General features: G+C 28.6%; 3 protein-coding genes across 7 annotated transcripts in view; 1 reads left to right on the plus strand and 2 right to left on the minus strand.

Moving 5' to 3' along the window:
- The first annotated feature begins 1,169 nt into the window (after positions 1-1,169).
- Positions 1,170-2,364, plus strand: LOC100747678 (28S ribosomal protein S24, mitochondrial). 2 transcript variants are annotated; one of them, XM_024366133.1, is made up of 3 exons: positions 1,170-1,196; positions 1,589-1,766; positions 1,943-2,364. In XM_024366133.1, exons 1-3 carry the CDS (start codon positions 1,185-1,187, stop codon positions 2,230-2,232), a joined length of 480 nt encoding a protein of 159 aa, XP_024221901.1. In that variant the 5' UTR covers positions 1,170-1,184; the 3' UTR covers positions 2,233-2,364. The 2 variants fall into 2 exon arrangements, with proteins under 2 accessions (XP_024221901.1, XP_003487797.1); XM_003487749.4 differs by lacking the exon at positions 1,170-1,196 and adding an exon at positions 1,311-1,499.
- Positions 2,365-10,815: 8,451 nt separating this feature from the next.
- The window catches only part of LOC100747801 (CCR4-NOT transcription complex subunit 6-like), a 141,764-nt gene continuing 130,448 nt past the window's right edge, over positions 10,816-22,131 (minus strand). For all 4 annotated transcript variants that reach the window (XM_024366127.2, XM_033319643.1, XM_012382967.3 and 1 more), the window contains exons 4-8: positions 19,237-19,388; positions 13,886-14,116; positions 11,776-11,953; positions 11,548-11,687; positions 10,816-11,430 (exon numbers count right to left, since the gene is read on the minus strand). In XM_024366127.2, the coding sequence (XP_024221895.1) occupies positions 11,354-11,430; positions 11,548-11,687; positions 11,776-11,953; positions 13,886-14,116; positions 19,237-19,388 (778 nt within the window). In that variant the 3' untranslated portion in view covers positions 10,816-11,353. The remainder of the gene's footprint in view (positions 11,431-11,547; positions 11,688-11,775; positions 11,954-13,885; positions 14,117-19,236; positions 19,389-22,131) is intronic.
- LOC105680470 (protein YIPF7) lies at positions 15,053-16,517 on the minus strand. The gene is made up of 2 exons (XM_012382968.3): positions 16,179-16,517; positions 15,053-16,064 (listed from the first exon to the last, which is right to left on the minus strand). The coding sequence occupies exons 1-2, from the start codon at positions 16,372-16,374 to the stop codon at positions 15,505-15,507; spliced, it is 756 nt and encodes a 251-aa protein (XP_012238391.1). The 5' UTR covers positions 16,375-16,517; the 3' UTR covers positions 15,053-15,504.

Consider the following 22,131-nt stretch of genomic DNA (forward strand, 5'->3'; position numbering starts at 1 on the left):
TACACAACGTATATAACATATACACAAAATTATATTAGTAGATGTAAGTTTAAAAAGTAAGGGGAATCATCTTTTTAAATGTTTATTCCAAAACCACGAATGTGTATCACATATAAAATTATATAATTTATTGATGTGATGATTGATTAATGTTGATAAAAAAATATTGATGCCTACTAACAATATTTAAGCTTAAAGTATTATATTATCTACTTTTTTCACACAATCGTATAAACTCGGCTTTATGTATATCAATATCGATATGTATATATGTATATTAGGAGCTTTGACATTGCCTGTAGATATGTACATAAATCGCAAAATACGTATTAGCATCTAGCGATCTAGCGATCGTTCCGGAATTTTTCTGATAACTGATGTCATCATATTGAATGATACGCAGTAAAAATTGTAAAAACGTGTGGGAAGTTGTACAAAACGAGAAAATTGGTTAATTGGGGTTCGATAAACAGGTTACAGGACCCTTTTACATTTTGACAAGTATCAGTCATTTCGACTGGTATTGGTATAAGTAGCCTTGATACAAAATTATTTCGAGTTTGAATACATAACAAACAAAATAAAATTCATTATATTATTCTTTTAGTTATCACTGCGAAAGTCATTACATCATTGCGGAAAAAAATATAACATGAAGTAGGAATTTTAAAATAAAATTGTAAAACCAGTCGTTTTGACTAGTGTGGTAGTTCTAGTGTTAAAATACTGTGAGTTTAGTTATTAGCGACCATGGTAAATTTTCGTTAAAGTCACGTACGATCCTTGAAAAGTGTTCTGTTTACAGATACTTGATCTTGATTACTTTGCATTTAACAATAAAATGGTCATAAATTTCATCGAGGGTGTCTTTTCGTTTTGTTTCTACATTATGAAACAACCACGAAGCGATTCTACCACCCTGAGAGATGGAAGACGAAATCTAGGAGAAAATTTTAGATCAATGGAGTGAAACTTATCTTACTATTGGACTGTGAAAATCTAAGGAAAAGGCCTCGGATTAGGTAAGAAAGATGCATAGAGCTGAAGAAAAAAAAGAAACTTTTCAAATTAAACAATAATATCTCGAATCAATGACTTTTATGACAAAAGTTATTTTTACCCTCGAATAGCTCTTTTCAATCTCTCGCGCCTTTTATTGAGCGAGATAAATTGGAGTTTCATGGATGCCAGCCCATGTAAAATCAATTTTTAAATAATCACTAAGTAAGTAACATTCTTAATTTTAATTAATTATTACCAAGTAAGTAACATTTTTAATTTAATTTAATTTCATTCTAATTTTCACTTTTTTTATTTATACAGTTGAAGGTCTAAATGTATCTTGAGAGTTTGAAACTACTGCCACGAATTCAAATTGTTAAATTCAGTGTTCAATGTATTAAATGTTACCAAATTTGAAATATAATATAAATATAATTTTTGTTTAATTATCACACAGATAGTTAAAAATAATGAGTTTAATACCATATCTACGATCTGTATGTACACATTTATATGTGGTGCATGAAATACATATGTAACATAACCCTATTCTTAAACTAAATTAGAAATGAAATATTTTTTTCAGATATTAATTAATCAAAATAATGTTGCGAAAAGATATTTACATGTCAGCACAGTACTTCATAAAGTACAAGCTGGACGTTATAGACCAAAACCAAAGGTAATGCAACCATTGACATATGAAATGGCATATCCACCACATGAAATTGCTTCTAAAAAGTCATGGAACTCATGGAATACATGTAGGCATATTTTATAATTTGTTTTACTAATAAAACAACTTTTAATGGTAATATTAAATTAAAATTATATACAAAATTTAAAATTTGTTTTAGTTTTATATTATGTTCATTCAACTTTTTATATATTTACACGTTATTTGAATATATATGAATTGTTAAATGTATTTTTTTTTTAGCAAATGTAAAGGATGGTAATAGGCCATCAGAAACTACCATAGAAGATTTGTTTATTCGAAATTTTGTAGAAGGAACTTGGCATGGATTGATTGCAAGCGAGATAATTATTAAACGTCAACACAATATCATAAGGATCGCTGGCATTGTTATGCGCAAAGTAACACCCATTAAAATGCACTTTTTACTTGGTTATACTGAAGAACTTTTGAGCTATTGGTTACATTGTCCAGTAAAGATGGAAATATTAACAGTAAATGACAAAGATGACGTTGTATATAAAATTATTTAACATGTTCATAGGTCCTAATTATTCTGATATATAGATCTAAGAACTGTGAAGATGTTAATTGTAGCATAATTGTTATAATTAAGCTATAGTTGTTAAAATTACATTGCATAAATAAAAGTAAATTTACAATTACATGTATTCATTACATGTACTACTATTAACTCATGTATTTTACTGCACAACCTTTTAAATTAAATATGTCTACACATAACATTGCAATTAATATACTTATATATAAGGTTAAAACATATGGAAATAAAGTAACAAATATTGTAGAATATATATAATATATTGAAATTTGTACAAATACTAGGTTCGATTCTACATTACAATTATGCTATCATTTTATCAAGTTATACATTTAATTTTATTCTTTGATTCTTTTATTAGTATATGAAAAATAAATCAGTATAGAAATATATTTGCAAGTTCTCTTAAAAAGATTTATGTACTGATTTATTTCTTAATTCATTTATAAATGTCTTTTTTCTCATTTCTATAAAATATTACTTTAATTGAAAAAAATAGTGATGGGTGTATATATCATCTAACATAAATATTCTCTCATAAATTTGTCTAAAGCATACTATATATAATATATAAGTCATATCATATTTTGTAGAATTATAATAAGTAGTAATTTCAGGCTTGTCACTATTTTTAATATGTGAAATATGTTATAAGATACAAGACAATACATAAAAAAATAATTTAACATAAAATATAAAAAGAAACAAATAAACGTCACTTATGGCGACGTGAGGTACAATTTTTATCCGGCCATACCGTAAACTGTGCAACCAGGGCTCTATAAAATATGTAATAAAAGTAAACCAACAATGTTTTAAAAAATAAGGTCTATATGTTACACTTGGAATGTTAATATTTGAAGGGGGGGGGGGTACATTACAAGGTCATTAACTTTTATAGGTCTTACCAGCTGCATATTACCCCTTATATAAATTTGTGAGGAATTTGATTCAAATCAGAATATTGACTAAAATCTAAAAGAATCTAATTACTAAAAAGATGCTGATGATGTATCAGCAAGAATTAGTTACACTTGATAAAAGTGATATAGCTAGGGCTGTACGTATTTCGTATCTACGTAACTTGCGCCAGATTTTTGTAATCAATTTCTACTATCATTCGTAATTGAACGATGAACTATAACATTGGAACTTCCAGAATATAACTTAGATATGACTCATATCCACTCTCCTTCACAAGGAGGCAAATCTTGTTAGATATAGCGCAAAGAGAGAACTTGGTTCCTTGTAAGTTACAAGTTGTAATCTTCAATGCATCCCTAATTACTTGTTACGGTCATCGAAAACTGTAAACTTTAACTACTGCCCTAACAGTGGCTAACAGCGGGTGAACCGCATTACTTCGATGTCTTGGGTTACTCAATTACATTGGTTACACTATGACGCTGTACTGCGTTTTATTAGTAATCAATTAATTTATTCACCCGAGCCGTAAGCATCAAGCGGCATGAATACATATTACATATATGGTTAAGTTTTAGTCCGAGATTTCATTGTATCAATACATAGACATAGATATATAAAAAGCTCATATAAAAAGAAGACTTGTTTATATAAATATAATATAACCTTATACCTGAGTCAAAGTAAAAATTATTTTTTCCCAAATATTAAGCAATGACTTGTAAAGTATTTATATATGTCATATGTAAATCAAACCATTGATATATTAAATAGGGAATATTTTTTATTATATTATTAGCGAATACATGGAAGATACGTACGCGTATTTTCAATTTTGAAGTAATTTTAATTTATTTTATTGACAAAAGTATGTTTAACTTTGGAATCCTCTATAATAATAATCTTCTTTATATAAAAGTAAAAATCTGATATAGTTTAAATTTCTTAATTTGTAGTTCTTTACTCTTTAAGTTTAATTATTTATTTTTAAGCACATTATTTAAATATACACGGTGCATTAAAAATAGGCGATCAAAGTTTGATATTGTATTCTGCTCTTCCTAAAAATATGAAAAAGTGGTATAAACGTGAGATTAAAAATCTAGTTCATAGATTTGGATTTCACCAGAGTGATTATTACGTTTGTAAAATATTTAAACAGAGATCGATTTACTATAATACATGTTAATCTATTCAAGAGCAGAAATAATATCATTACTTGCGACTACTTAATTTGAATGTTTATTAGAAAAAGTAAAATATGATACCAAAGTTTGGTCATCTATTTAAATTACACTCCGATTACGAATGCATATTTACTACGAAGTGTATATTTATTTTATTTAACAAATGATAATAATGAAAGATGATATATCAAAGATGATAATAAGTCACTGAAAATTATTGTAGATTTTTATTATTCAAAATTATATGTAAGGAAGTTGGTTTGTAACCGCTTATATTCAATTTAGAAATGTAAAAATAAACATAAAATAATTAAAATAGCCGATATTTTTTTGTATGAAATATCAGCTACTAAAGTTTACTTTTTGATTATATTTACCTTTAACCAATTAGTTACATTGTTCAGTTAAAATGAAACTAATAGTAACAGTATAAAACAAAACTGATGTTATATATGTATATGTATAAGTAATATAATTTATCCTTGACATGTGACTGACTTTAATGTTAGCTATGATTATCATAAAAATTATATTGTATAAAAATAAACATAAATCTATGATATATGTACTATTAATTTACTACAATATGCATTCTTTTACTATACAACTTTTAACATTAAATATATTCTAAATACAACTTTAAAAGTATCATATTTTGATATAATTCAATAGTGTTTTTTCCCATATAATTTTGACAAATTTTATATAGAACAAAAAAGTTCATATATAATTTTATTCCATATAATAATAAGCATGTAATTATTTTATTTTCTGAATATTTTTAATTTATTTTATGTTAGTTAATAAACTGTTACATTCAATCATGACTCAAACGCAGCCCATATACAATCATTGCATTTTCAATAAAAAGTAAATTACATATTATTTTAAGATAGGTATTTAAATAAAAAGATATTTAAGTGCAAACTGACAGAGCATTCAAACTTTTATATATTCTACTAGACACATTCTCTCCTCTAGTATGTCTTTACAACTCTTTTCTTCCATTATTCAATCAGGATCGTGTTGCTACATATTTGTACTTTCAATAGATCTTTGAGTATTTATATAGGTATATAGTAATGAGGAATCATCATTAACTAATTAAGTGAAAAAATTAAAATTACAATTATAGTTGGCAATAAATTTATAATATGTTTATATGAAGAATTATTATGATGAGACATTCTTATATAAAATTGTGAATAGAATTTACAAATTTATGATTATGCAGTATATCGTACATGACATATTTTAAGTAAAAATGACATCGCTTTAAAAATATATTTTTAGAAGATATTTAATCATTAAAAATTCATTGATTAAAAAATTGATATTTAAAAAATTTTGTGTAACCATATATTATAATAATTATATCATATGTTTTTAAAGAATTTTATTCTTTCAGTGAGTAAATTATTTGCTTAAATTAATATTTTTTACCTTTAGAGACAAAACAAAGACTCTAATAAAATAAGTCTTGATTCCAACATTTCCAATATAGCAGGTAAAAAATTTCCAAAAGCGTACACGAAATCTGATTGAATTTACAATATTAACACTGAAATGTAATTATTCTTATGATGGACGCAAGAATTATGTTCCAATGTTTATAATTTGTTATCGTGTTCTTATAAAAGTACAGACTGAAATGTGCTGTGCTTGTCTTATTGTACTCTAATATAATTCTATTCTTATTTATGGAAGTCAAAAATCGACACTATCACGCAATATTATATAGAATATAATTAACATTGCACTTTGTTCAAGTAAATAAATCACATACACGAGGCAATACGAAATGAAATTATAGAATAATTTATATCAAATTATCTTTGGGATTATGTTAAAAAAATTATGTCGTATTTTGCATTAGTTCTATTATTGTATTATTTCTACTTAATATAAGATCGTTTGCAGAAACATAATATATAAAAATGGCTATATACTGCAAATTATAATTGTAGTATATTGATTTTAATAAGCCATATTTTTTTCAAACCAGATAATTATAAAATATTTGTTCAATATTAAGATATTAGTAAGAATTCTAGTATCACGTGCGACAAACTAAAAAAAGTAATATTTTTATGAATAAATAATTATTATAAAGTGTCTTGTATTAAAAATGGTTCTTTTGGTGTCGTTTGTTATATTGTACCATATAACTGCTAAATGCAAATATATTTTTAAATATTATGTTACATATATGTACGTATATATTAATAAATAAGTATATTATATACTACATTCTGATAAATTATTATTATTAAACACTATTACAGTGTGGTAATTTCAAATCTATATGTTTTGTTATATTGTTGGACTTAATTTAAAAGCAATATTATTCTATTAACATTGCGCGTATAGTGTCATTTTGTATTTATGTATATATACTTATATTACGTAGTATGCCCAAAATTACAGAGTACAGAAAGGTAAAGGCATTGACTACATACGTTTGATCAAACTGTTAAAGATGTACCAAACATTTCAAACAAAACATTGTGTTCACATCATACAAGACTGATAACTAATATATTTTTAATCACATAAAAATGTTTATTATTACTAGTTAATTAAAACTAATGTTGAATCTTCTACATATTGTATGGAGGAGCTCAGAAGATTGAAAATTAACATATTTAAAAAATTCCATAACTATTTTTAAACTCATTTATGAATTTAATAAGATAAAATTGTAAATATGCAAATTATATGCAAGAAATATTTTTAAATTCATAATTGAAATCATATTATATCAGTTCGATGAATTCTCATATTGTCAATATTTTATATCATTTTATTATTCAGCGTCATTCCAGTTAATTCTACACATTTATAACAATTTAGTACATTTTTGTTTTTGTTATAAAATTTAGTGGGTTTCACAAAGAAATAATCTATGATTTCTAGTGAAATTTTGTTCTAATATAAGTACTAATTAAGGTATTAAATATTATATTCAAAAATATAATATTTCACAATAAAATCATTACTTGATCATTTATATCTTTATGAATATGGAATGTAAAGTGTGTGTAAAGTTGTATTAAAATATATGTATATGTATATAAAGTAATTAACTGCTTGTTTACTAATACCAGAATAAATTTTATAATTATATTTTTTTTATCTTAAAAATACATCGTTCAATATTGATATATCCTTCCTGCAGCATTAATTCATTAAACATGAAAAAATTTAATATTAATTGAAACAAAATTTCACAAACTCATATCTTTACACACAAAGCGGATTGAAATGAACTAATGTATTTCATTAATGTATGATTTCTGTTCATTAAAAGTAAATGTTTATCTAAATGATTCTTTAATTCTATCTAAGTACTCCATTTATTGTCATACGTATGTAATCATCTCATCTTTTAAATAATTCATTTATTTATAATCAATTCTACAAATATTGATATATAAAGAAGAGTTCATTAAAAAATGTGTAATAATCTAATTTTAATACAGCGCTAATTGACTAGACTTTTTGTTTTAATATAGTAGAAGAAGTATTGTTTCATATGTATTAAAATGAAATATTGCTAAACAAGAATGTTGTTAAACAAAATAATGTAAATTCTAGAATGTTTGTTAACTGCCTTCATTATAAACGTCTTATATACTTTTTTTTTATCACATATATCAATTGTTAATACTGTTACATCTAATTAAATTGTAAACAGTTGATTTCTTTTATATACACACAAATATGTATGCCATATCAGTGATTAGAATTTGTCAAGCACGGATATGGTATTTTTCCAATGTTTTCAAATTGTTTACAAAATGTTGATGATCTTCCGATGTATAAAATATGTCATTATATAAATTTTGTGTAATAGCATTAGGGTAACATTTATAAATCTCATATATGAATATCAATTATACAAATGAAAATGGACCACTAAATTTTTATAAGAATTCATCGAACTGTTTAAGACATATTTAAGATTTTTGTAAGAGTGCTGCTATCTTTATTTTATAACAAGGGATACTATGTATATATTCTTAAAACAAGAAATTATATGAAATTGTCGATGCTTTTTACAATCTTCTTTGTATTATAGTTTATATGAAAGCACATTAGCGAAAGTAGTGTTACTATATTGAAGAACTGCGGTTCTCGATTTATTATATAGTATAACAAAGTTAAATATTAACTTGAATTACATAAATTTTTGATTAATGATACAATTTTGTAGTTGTTATGTGCCAGTCAATGAATAATTCGTATTCAATTCAATTGTTCTTTTTTTCTTTATTACCTAAATTCATATTTTTATACATTCTGAGAACCATAGTACTTCAAAGTACATACATAAACTCTAAGCAAGAATGTGATATTGATTATTAATCCTTCCGAGCTTCTATTGAACAAAGCTATTTTGAATACTATGGCATATGGCATTTGTGTCAGCCAAAATGCATGAAAACACATGTTGTTATCTAATGCTTTCATCATTATTAAAACAAAGGACAGTATGTATTTGTTTCATTAATGCTTTAGATAAATTATTAGTTGCTCTGCCTTGTTTTAATATTTCTCCAAAAAAATGTAATTGCTATAAGAAATATATATTTTATTACTGAAATATGTCTTGCAAATTATGAACAGAAATTTAAAAAAATACCTATGTATCTGAATTTGTTGAATATCAGAATGACAAAATAATTATTTGAAATAAAATGTTTTGAATATTATGCTTGTAAAAAAAATTTATTTTTTGAAAATAACAGATATTATATGATCTACTTTAATATCGATTCTGTTTCACATAAAGAATACAGACATTTGTCAAATTAAAAGCATTTAATTATGATTTAATATTTGATATTACTTGAAGAATATAGATTATTCTGTCAAATTTTATTTTGTTATAAGAAATTTTATACTATGTAGCAAATAATGTAATTTACAATACTAATAATACACTAGAAAAGAAGATATGCGGAAGTCAAAAGCATTTAGTATTGATATTATCAAGAAAATTGCGTCAATTGAATTTGAAAAAGTATTAACATCAGATATCATTTACTTGATTCATATCATGATAAGTTTTAAAATTGGATGCAAAATTTTTTAAATAAGATAAAGAGAAATTGGCTTGAAATTATGAATAATTATCCTAGCATATTTTGTATGTATGTTCAATTACCATGTGTTTATTTGTGAATGCATATACAAATAGGGATTGCCACTTCTATCCTCATTAATTAAAACTATATCGTAATTACCTACTTTATACAACATTTACTACACATATGTCTTTGTTAAACTAATCGTTTACTACTTGTATAATTCAGTTGTTGCTTTTGTCAAATGTGAATAGAAGACAAGCCCATTTGATAGTTTTTATTATGACAACTATACAGTATATCGGTAGTGCCGTTTTGTTTATAAAATGTGTAGGAACACTAGTCATTATAAATGCTAACAGGTATTTAGGTACATCTAAGCAACTTTTACAATTGCTGAAGTTGAAGATCTTACTTTGAATTACTGCTCTTCGTATACACGTTTTGTATTTAATTACATAAAAAATAAAAGTAGCTTGTTTTTAATGAAAAAACTAAAAGCATTATCAGAAAAATATCAACGTTTTGAAACCTATTATGTGTATATATATATATTATATATATATATATTATATATATATATTTATTTATTTATATCAATAATCAATAATTAATTAAAAATAATAAATTTCTATATCTGTTATGACGATACTACGTAACATTAAAATATGAAAATGTTTAAATTGTAATCTTCTATTATTATTTGAGGCCTACTAAAATATTTATAAAACATTTACAAAGATACCATAACATTTTTTGTGCAGAATAATAAAATGTATTATGATACAATAAAATATTACGTTGATGATAAATGAAATTGTATACATTTTTCTTACAGAAACAGATGTTGTATGAGAAATAAATGGATAGAAATTTGTTCCAATCTTCATTTTTGCATTGAATTATGTTAGATAAAAATTATAAACGCTTAGTAAGATCGCTATTACTGACTCAAAAAATCATTGTATTTAATATAACAATACTTACAAACCCTGAAAATTTAAAGAAGAAATATATAATACAAAGTAAGATTAAAAAAAATAAGTTTTGCTATACAATTTAGATTATATGCAACTGAATTAACAAGTAGTAAATTAGTATTCGTTATCTATAATAACTGGAACTGAACGTCTAATGAATGAATGTCAACTGATTTTCAGGATACTGTGAATGATGAACATCATTACATTATTATACTTACAAATACACTCGCTACAATATTATCTATTTACTTATATAACATTATCATTCTCAATATACGTGGCCAATAAGAACAGATTTGTACTTGCATTGAAATCGTTAAGTTAACTCCAATCACTTCGCACAGCCCAGTATAGTGTGTATGTTTTCATATTTTTTGTTTTTGTTTTCTTTAAAAATACAATTTCTCATTGGATGGCAGCATTCTTATCAAAAAGTTGGCTTGGAGAATGTTGTAATGACATTTAGAAAGAGATTAGGGATTTTCTAGTAGATACTAATTTGTTAATAAATATGTGAGTTGTTCCAATTGTTAATGTGAATATCACAGAGGCTTGATCGGAATATCTTTTTGTAGGAAAATAGGTATCTACATATTACGATGGTAGTAAAGGTTAAAATACTCTTAATATGGGAAAGTTAGTTCTTAAAAATGCAATACACTATACATGGGCTAAACGCATTACAACACACCTCCCTTCACCTGGTCATTAGAATTATTCATCAGTATCTAATAACTTGTGTTGAATGTGCGGTAATATGGAGTATTTGTAACATTCACTATTGAAGTAACTGTCGACTGCGAGTGATATTGCTAGAGCCAGAAGTAAGAGAAAATGTGATGGGGATTTCTTTCTTATTATCTTTTGTTATTCCCTTATATTTATTTGGGCCTAGATCGCAGCGGTTGCTACCTGCGTGAGATCAATCCATTGCTTGTTCCTACTGTTGGTGTCATTTCAAGCTCTACTAATAAAGGAAAATGATCTGAAAAAAAGAAACAGTTAATTTATATTTAATATATAAATGTCGATTATATTTTGTAGAAAGATTTTATTAAGCTTTATAAATCATCATAGAAATTTCGTTTCTTTATTGTCTTACCCGATGGAACGTGTGGATGTGGACAACCAACTACTTTATGTTCTTTAAACCAATCTGCACTTAGAGGACCTAAAAGTCCTAATGGTACCATACTTTGTTTCGAGTAGAAAATGTAATCTATTATACCTTTGAATTCGAATCTGTAAGAAAGGGGAGAGCTAGGATCTTATCTTCCATTCTATATGAAGTAAAAACAAGGTATTAACATAACGTATAAGTAAAACTTACGTATAATTAGTATAGGGCATGATATCTTCACTATATGCAGATGCAAGTTTAAAAGAATGAGTGAATTCATTAGGTTTATCGCAACCAGAGATCTTCTGTAAGCATGATTTATAAGCTAAGTCTTTAAAGTCACGGTGATCAGCCGCTACTCGCCCCGAAGTAAGAAATTCAATTACACCTAAAAAAAGATAAATGAATGTTTAAATAAATGTAAAAGACAAAAATATCAGATATAAATATTATCACATTATGTAATAAAAATATTATTTAATATTTGAAAGAAAATTAGATTAGTCAACGTAAGTGTTTCGATAATAAAGGAAAAAGGGACGAAATCAACGTATTATTTATAAATGTCTTATTCTTCATAAAAAACGATAAAAATAAAATATATTCAAAGTGTATTTTCAAGATACTTAAAAGTAATTCTTTGAGAAATAAAATCTTATTATATCTATATCCTATATTTTGTTATACGACATGAATCATTGGATGAAATATCCATTAACATGGCAAGTGATATTAAAAATTAATAAAATAGAAATTAAATCAAACATTAAAAATCTAAATATAGAGATTTCAGAATTAGACTATGTTTTCCATAACTTAATTATTACGAACATGCACTTTCTCTAGATTAAGATTGGACTTAAAGTTATTTTTACAGAACAAAGTTAAATTGCTACTCCTATTTTATTAAATACTGTATAAAAAAAATGTTTATTTCAAACAGCCTTTATATTAAAATATTTTATACTAATATTCTCAAATAAGTGATATAAAGACATCCAAGTATTACGGTTCAATTTATAAATATTGTAAAGTCGACCAATCGCGGAAGAACGCGATCGCGAGGAAGCGCGTCAACGGAAGTCGTAAATTCCTGTTGCGATTATAGTAATCGACGCCGCGAATAGATCGATCCCCTTATTTCTGTTGGGATAATAGGAGCGGTTGAGTTGGTATAACACTGCGGTTAACAGGTTATAATACATATTTTATTTCCAACAGCTGATTTCACTGATAATATAAATGTTCAGAGATATTCGTGGGTTAGGCTACGACGTCGAATTGTAATGTCTTTTACAATCAAGTTTAAAGTGTTCGACTCGTATCGATATTAGCCATTTGACGAGTGGCGACTAAGTTTTGACTCTTTTACATTTACATCTACATTTTACAATTTTAAATGATACTCTACAATGTAAGATTCTTTTTTAGATATTGTGTTAGCCTTCTGATTTTTAAGCAAATAAGGAAACCATACATTTTAATATACTTGGTTGTTTATACAATACGGTATGTATCGCAATTTTTCTTTTTACTGATTTCCGTGCTATATACAATAAATTATTTGCAATTAATGCTTTGATTTTGTTTGAACATTTTTGCTTGATCGTCGATGGAAAATAATGCCAGGGAACGCGAAACTCAAGTATACGGTACGATCGCTCGCTTTTTTCTTATAAAAATTATTATATCAAAGTAACAGGCACTCGAGAGTGCCATAATTTAGGCTTCTCTCGGCACTGCGTCCTAAGCCAAGGGCTTAGTAGAGTCGTCAACGAAGACGAAAGTTCAAGAAATATATGTATCATACAGTCTATTAAAACTTTAATCTTATAATTTAATCTTACTTTAGCAAACTTTACGAAACTTTACTAAACTCACGGTAGCCTTTTAAGAGTTTCAAGACGTTCTTAATTGAAGTTTTCTTCTCTGAAGTTAGCGAATTATTTGTGAATAGTTCTATCAGATAGAAAACCTTTTCTGTGGACATCACACACCTCATTTGGTGCTTCAGCGATATCTTTTTCTGGTTGAAAAAGAAATCTTTCAAATCTCGACAATGTATTCTACTCTCTACTATATGTAAAATATTGTGCTGAAAAACCAACCAATCGTAATGAACGTTGTTTCAAAAGACACGTGAAAAGAACAATCTTCCATTTTTTTTCGACGTGTTCAAATACTGCCTCTCCAAGAAGTGCAAGAAACCGACGTTTTCAAACAATTCAGAGCATTTTAGAAAATAAAGTATCGTGTAAAATTGTATGTAAAGCTAACGTATAAGATATAAATGATATAAGATATAAATGGTATAGTTTACCAGAGTCAGGCAGAGAATTGAAGTCACCACAAAGTAACAGTTGAACATTGGAAGAATCAGGCTTGTGACCAGGTCTGAAAGACTGGCCAGCTTGGTCCAAAATGGAACGTAATTCATTACTGAGCATCATTGTCTGTATTAATTTAACATCGCAAAATTCTGGATCCCAATGAATGTGGGCTGTGCAAACTAAAATCGGTTGTTGAACTTGTGCTGGATCAGATGGAATTCCTGAAAAAATACCAAATAGTATTGCTTTACTTTTAGTGAACATAATTTAATGTCTCGCCGAATATTCGTAAATTTTATTCAAATGGTTTGATTAAGAAACAGCTGATGAATTATGGATATTAAAATCATATATTAGATAGTAAATAGCAAATATTTGTAAAATATAATAATAATTAATTTCGTAGATTTTAATACGTATACGTAGAACATTTGTGGACATTAATTAGTCTGGAACAATATAAAGCGAATAAATCAATTAATTGAAGTAAATAATATTATATTAAATTTATAATGTCATGTACTTATTAGGACAGGTTCAAATTTTATGACGATTGTCGAATAAATTAATCTTGGGATACCAAAAAGGGAATATTACTACTGAACAAAAAAATATTAACGCAAAGTTGCGATTATTAATCAATCTAATAAATCTTATCCCATCTAATGAAATTTATAATTATGCAAGAGGTGAATAGTAAGAGGAAAATAAGAAGAGAAATATTTATAATACGAAAGAATGATAATGACTTTTCAAAGAAATAATAAACTTGAATTTATTGTTAAGATAGTCTTTTCGTAATCGTTTTTCATTAAATACGGTATTTATTTCATTACATTAGTATTTTGTGAGAAGTAACTATCTATCTTGAAATGCAACTGAGTTTATATCACAATGTTCTAACTACAAGTTTAGGGTAACTGCTAATTAATTCTATTAACGCAATTCTTCTTTCTTCTTGTATATGAAAATATCATCTAAATCGAGCAATTATTAATAATTAATGCAGAGGAAGACATTAAAATTATATACACATGTATGTTGCAGAAATTTGATGAGATACAATAAAATATTAAACCATAATAACTATGTATAAGTTATATACATAAGTTTTATTTTTATGCACATCTCATTCTTTGCAAATATATGATATTTGATCCATCTGATTCAAATTTATTTACTTGTGTGATTTTATAAATTACACTAAAGTGGTAGAAATGATAGAATAATCTATACATGATCTAATATCACACTGATATGAAAGATGAGAACAATAGTTGGTTATTGTACAATTTATTTAAGACTTATAAAATAATCAAATAAAACTTATGGTAATATATTTAGAAAATGTATTGTACATATATGTAAATTACATTATTACAATATATAAAATGTCACATTGATACATTTTCAACATCAGATGCTTTAAGTAACAATACATGTTCTGCAATGTATTGATCTTTATTTGTAATTGATAATATTGTATAAATGTGATTGCATATTTATGTGATTCAGCACACAAATATATCATTATGTTATATATTGCATTAAATATTTAATCATAATGAGTAGCTTTATATAAGAAGGTAGCAAAAGAATACAAATTTTGCTAAAATATTATCATCAATGTAAAAACACCATAAAGGAGAGCACAAGGATACGCAATAAGAAGCCGTTGATTTTCTTCTCCTGACATAGTTGTAAGAAGCCTAGATGCGGATAAAGTTGACCAAGAAACTGTAAACGTGGCAAGAAATAAGCCAATCGGGCCTCTCAAAGTTGTAAAAACACCTAAACCAGCAAGGACTACTACAGGTAATAAGCAATAACCTAACACAGATGCCACAGAAGATAATGTAATATTACTAGAATTGCTCATTAATGATTGCAGGATATACATCAAAATGCACGATGTTACAGCTAAACCATAAACATAACCGAAATGTGCTTTTGAACCAGCTAATAAGAGAAACGCGGCGAGCATTAAACAAAATGCTACTGGCCCAGCTAAATCTGAATCCTGAAGTAAATAATTCGCATCGTCTATTTGTGCTTTTCTATGAAATGGATTTAACACAGCTAATGTTTTTTGTAATATTCTATCAGGATCGATGCCCAATTCTTCTAACAGAGGTGGTTCTTCTTCTTCGTCTACAAATCCAGCTGATCCTAAAATGTTTGTGTCAAACGTGATAAACAGTTATTTAAACCGACATAAAATATTGATTTCTCTAAGATTATCTTAATTGAAATCTGTTTTAAAACTATTTTTACGGTACGTACCACTAGTATATGTACTTTGAACAGGATCGAGAACAGGATAACCTTTTTGCGCGTATGAATAATCACCAGCTTGTTGATCATTATATGTTTGAAATTCGAATTGTTGGTTAGGTTGATCAAAGCCAGAGGAATCAAAGTTATAATGGCTTTGAGGAGATTGTCCCCAATAATTTTCTTGTCCAGTATAACCAGACATTTGTGTCTAATATTTTTTATAGCGTATAAATTTATTTCTTTTTAATTCGAACTTGCACTAAATTTGTAACTGCAATTGATACATTTACATAAGTTAATAGGTTACGAAGTACCAGTCTACTAGTTCTTGCGTATGCTGCATGATGGCGCAGTTTGAAATAATACATATCACAGTCGATAAGCGGATAAAAACACAGACGATAAAAATTAAAAAATCATCTATATCTATTCATCAGTCGATATTAAGCTATTTGAAAGCTATTTGAAAATCAAAATTACCGACTTGACAATTTTTGTCACTTGTTACTTATTCGAGTTAGAAAAAACGTACAAAAATTTCGAAAGCTTTTTAGAAATTTCTTAACTGCATTTCCTACATAAGTTTGAAATATACTTTTATTTTACCAAATTACTAATTCGGTATTCTCTTCAATTATATGTAGCGTCTAGAATCTAGAAGTATTTATACAGTAGTTGTATAAATATTTATACTTATACATATTACTTCATAGATTATTTACTAAACAATTGAAATTAATTCGTATATTTAACATAGTTTCATTGATATCTATTTCCACTACCTGCACACCTATTTTTCCCTCTGACTGTAATTTTTCATACCATACATAGCTCAAAAAAATTTCCATGAATTGGATGAAAAAGGGGGATTCAGATCTAATTTTATTGACTTTCGGATATCTTGTAAAGGAGACAATCCTAAGTAACCTGCTTTTTGTCCAAGGCTTGGGACGATCATGCTTCAAAAGTTATGAGAAAAAGAAAATTGTACTTGTTACGTTGCGTTCACTCCGATATAAGTAGGTTAGGTCTAACCCACTTTAGTTTTCTTATTTAAGAGCGAAACCAGCAGCGAGATGGGGTTCCTCAGGCCGAATTCAAGGAATCTGCTTCTCGGCATCAACCTAACTTAGCCGAACCTAGCCATACCTTAACACGACGTATTAGAATCGCAATCCCATTCAAATGCATATGCAATTTCATTTTTAGCCACTTACATTCGAGTAAATGCAATACGACCTGTACAATTTTCTTTTTCTCGTAACTTTTGAATCGCGATCGTCCCACGCCTCGGATAAGCTGCATGTTACTCAGGGCTCTCCCCTCTACGATATATTCGAGATTCAACAAAATTAAAGTTGCGGATAAGAGATGCCCTTCTTCCACATTTTTACACCACTCTATACCGATGGGTAGGGGAGCGTAGGTGTGGTGTCCGTAGCTACTAGCTGGACACGTAACACGCGCAAGTAGTTATATTTTGAGATAGCCTCTACTCGTGAGTTAATACGCTCGTAAAAAAAGTGGATCGTATGACATGTAAGGGGACGTTTGCTAGATGGCTACCCGAGATAGGATTGACATTCTGGCATCTCTACGTCATGAATTATAAGGCTGCTCGCGTATATGTAGTCTACGAACTTGTGCCACTTCATCTTCTTCAGGTGATACGAAGCGCGCTCCTCGATTTATGTTAGCATGACTATGACTCGCAATTAATTAAGAAATTGCTCCGATATCGAATATTGTCTACCAGTGTGTTTTGTCGACTGCTTTTGCGATTCGAACACCTCTGTATCATGATCACATGCCATTCGGTTTTTAATATGCATGTTCGATTCGCTTGTAATGGTCTGCTTGTTACGATCTTGTAATTATATCGATGGCAGTCACAGGTTTACAAGTCCGTTCGTACGAAGCTAATACGTTTAATTACGTGGGAAATATACATGATTGTACAGGGTGGTTGGTAACTGATGGTACAAGCGGAAAGGGGGTGATTCTACGCGAAAAAAAGTCGAAAATATAGAATAAAAACTTTTTTTAAATTTTTCCATAGAGACAACGATCTACAGTGAGATCCGTTATAACGAGACGCGATACAGTGCACGCGTACCGAGCCAAAATTCAAAGTCGATTTTCTCGAAAACAAAGCCTCGAACGAAAAATTTTTATTCTACATTTTCGACTTCTTTTTTCGCGTAGAATCACCCCCTTTCCGCTTGTACCACTAGTTACTAACCACCCTGTATTTCTCGTTCATAGTAATATTTAGTTTAGAGCTGAGACCTGTAAATCAAATAATAGTTTTGCTTCTAAAGCAAAATTTGTCCTACCACGGGGATAATGCAAATACTTAAACAAAATCTTCTGAATAATAGAAATAATAGAGTTTCTTTGTACCTAAGGGATACATGTTTGCATGAGAGCACGTGAAGGTTTCGAATAGTGGAAATATTTGAAAGACAATGTTTTGGCGAATGTTTGGTGCTGCGACAGGAATTTTCAAAATTACTTTGAAATTTTGAAAGCGTTCATTAGTGAACTATGATACTAAATTGATATGATTTTATGATCCAGGAGCAAGTGTGGTGAAAGTGGCAAACCGTGTGTCAAAATATACGTATACAGGGTGTTCAAAAGAAGATTGATAGAAATTTAAAGAGTAGTTCTACGAAGTCGAAATAAGATAAACATGAAGAGCAAAAATATTATGTTTGGGTTACAACCATTGGAACATTCTGTTTGTTGCAAGGAATAATGCATTGCATGTACATAATAACACATACACAGTTGACACGTATTTCACTCACCTCTTTTATTCTGACTAATTAAAATTAGCTATTTTTTTCTATTTATATTAATATTAGCTACTGTAATATTAGCTTTTCAGCAAATTGTGCTGAAATTAAATTACAGTTTCATGATAAATTTTATATATTTGCAATAATTTGGAAGTATCCAAATATTATACTTATGGACGATAATGTATGCGGTAATCATAATAATATTTGATCCATGTATTCGTTATCAGCAGTATATTTAGGCTCGTAAGATCACTCACCATTATCCCAAGCAGCCTCCTTGGTCCTAAGCAGGGCAGCCAATCCAATATTATCCTTTGGCATTACACGATTTAGCATGTTGTCAGAACCTTCTGCATTTGCCATTGCCAATTGGTTAAATTCGACTAAATGCTCTTTTATTAACGTAAATCTGTCGTAAAAGAAGAAACAAATGGATTAGAACGACACGAAATTGTGTTTCACTGTTAATTTCGTAATAATAACCTTTTTTGAATTATAACAGCAATTGAAATATATTATTCTTTAACTTGATATACAGTGAAAGTCAATAATGAGTTATACGCTCCATAAAAACGAATAAAAAAATAATATTGACACACCTACAGACTCGTTCATGTTTCTTACTATTAATTTATGCTTTATGATCTTTTCACATTTTTTCAATAGATCTCGTCCCTTCAAGATGTAGCTATACTCATTTTTGAATATTACTGTATACACGATGGTGTCATACAATGGGTGGAAAAACAAATTCACCTATTATCACGAATTTACGCTAACTTTATCGTATAATTGTATAATAACGCGAATGCATTACTTTAATTAAATTTAGTTAAGTCTACAGAACGTGCCTACAGAATTAGCGAATTCGATCGCTATAAAATTAGTATGCTTCTGTTATGTGATACAACGGCGTGATCGAAGAAATCATTTTTCTTGTTAATCTGTTTGCATAAAAATTCCACGAGTGATTAGCGAAAGTTAATTTCGTTGAGTGAAAAAGAAACTTTGCAACTTGGATACGATAGCCAGAGGATTTTCGTTGGCAAACTTATAAGAAAGCGTATCACGTACACCATGTAGAATACAGATTTCTCTTGCTGTTATGTGCAGCACGTATAGTTGGCCAGTATATTCTTCACTGAAACTCCATTACAAGCCATCATCCCTCTTACGATCTTACAAGAACCTCTAAACAACATGGAAGCAACGTTACCCATAGATATCGAGTAGGCGTCACGTACAGCACATCAGCGTTTTTGCAAAAGCTGATGCTTAATGAACGAAAACAGATTCGGAATTGTTCATTTAGTTAATTTTAAATGGCACAGCTAAACGGAGATTGACGAATTTAAAATACGTAGAATGGAGACCGATCGATTACATACAGTGGCGAATGAAAGGAAATTTAAATCATTTTTTTTTATTATTTAATTTGTATTTTATAATTTGTCCAGCTAGACATTTGGTAAATTTTTCTAACTTAATTGCTAAATAACACGTGGATGTCTACCCCCAGCGGGATACCATCTTCGAGTTTGACTATTTTATTTCTTCAGTCAGGTCTGTGGGGTGTTTTCTAGACCAAAAGTCTTTTTTTCTATTTAATTCGTATTTTACAATTTGTCCAGCTGGACATTTGGTATATGTTTTTAACTTGATTGCTAAATAACACGTGGATGGCTACCCCCAGCGGGATACCATCTTCTATTTGGTATATTTTCCTAACTTAATTGCTAAATAACACGTGGATGACCTAACCCCCAGCGGGATACCATCTTCGAGTTTTTTATTATTATTATTTTATTAATTTAAATCATGGACGTCATTTTCAACAATTTTTGAGTGAATGATTAATGATAATGATAATGAATTAATGAAATTCCTGTAGAGCAAGTACTTTCTTCTATTCTATGTTTGCGTTATTCAGGTCGTCTAAAATTATTAACTATTATTAGGAATGTTTAGTAATGTGAATAAAGACAGTCTACGACAAAATCAACTGAATTGAGGCTCGTTCGAGTGCACGTTTGCCTCAAGATCTCCAACTTGATTTTTTCAAAAACGAAACTTTAAGAGAACAAATTTTCTTCTTTCTCTTCAAGTTGCTTTTCCAAGTAGAATCACCTGCTGGTCGCTTGTAGTTATTAGATACCCTGTATATATTACATAGCAAAATATGCCTTTTAATACGCGTAACTTAAACTTGTAGTCTATCAGTTTCATAGAAAGCTAGTAAATATCTATATATTTTGGTGAAATTTAAACTGGTCCGGATACTCGTAAAGATATTCTACCAACAAGCAAGGTAGGTTAAAGAATTTCGAACAATATTTGTTCGAACAATAAAAAAAAAAAAAACATTGATCTAACGAACTGATTTACAATTGTACATGATCTGTTGTTCTAGATTACTGTGAATCGACGAGGACATTGTTTCTTCCTTTTCCATGATTTTCTCCCAAATGGATGAAAAACGAACGAATCTTCAAAGGACCTTTTGGCTTAGTCTATACGCAGTTTTACGAAATTTTGACGTTTAAATTTGACCACAGATTGTATATGAATCGACGAAGGTACACGTATCGATTGCTGTAACGTAACACGGAAGATATATCAAAAGTTGCTGGAAATAGCGCAGAATAGTTTGTGGCATCAGGAAGAAAGTAGGAACTCGTTAAATAACGGTGGTCTTTCGTCCTTGCAGAGATTAGATTGTTAGTCTTACATTGGCATCGCATTTATTATACGGCTGGGATTTTGCGGCCGAGCGGCGAATTAAGTGTATAAAGTGGCTGACAGATGCAACGGTTGCACCGGCCTTTAAAGAAACTGCGCGCTCTCTTACAGTCCATGCTGAATGTAGTACCTTTCGTTGCACGTTAGCCGTTAACAGAGCCCATTTGTGCAGCAGACCATTTCTGTCTCGTATCTTGTTATCCCCTGAGATGCGAGCGCAGATATCTAATATTTCCACCACTCTGCCCGTAGCTTTCAGTCTTCGGTTACAAAACTTAGAATGAGTTTCACAGGGTTAATACCGACCCACGATACACTAATACTACTAAGCTGTACCACGGCTGCTATGAATTCCCAGTGAAGATATAATTAACGAGGCTGGCTGCCCTATAGTCGTTCCAGATTTCATGTCG

This window comes from Bombus impatiens, unplaced genomic scaffold (assembly GCF_000188095.3).
Source record: "Bombus impatiens unplaced genomic scaffold, BIMP_2.2 scf_0200, whole genome shotgun sequence".
In the NCBI taxonomy this organism is placed as follows: domain Eukaryota; kingdom Metazoa; phylum Arthropoda; class Insecta; order Hymenoptera; family Apidae; genus Bombus; species Bombus impatiens.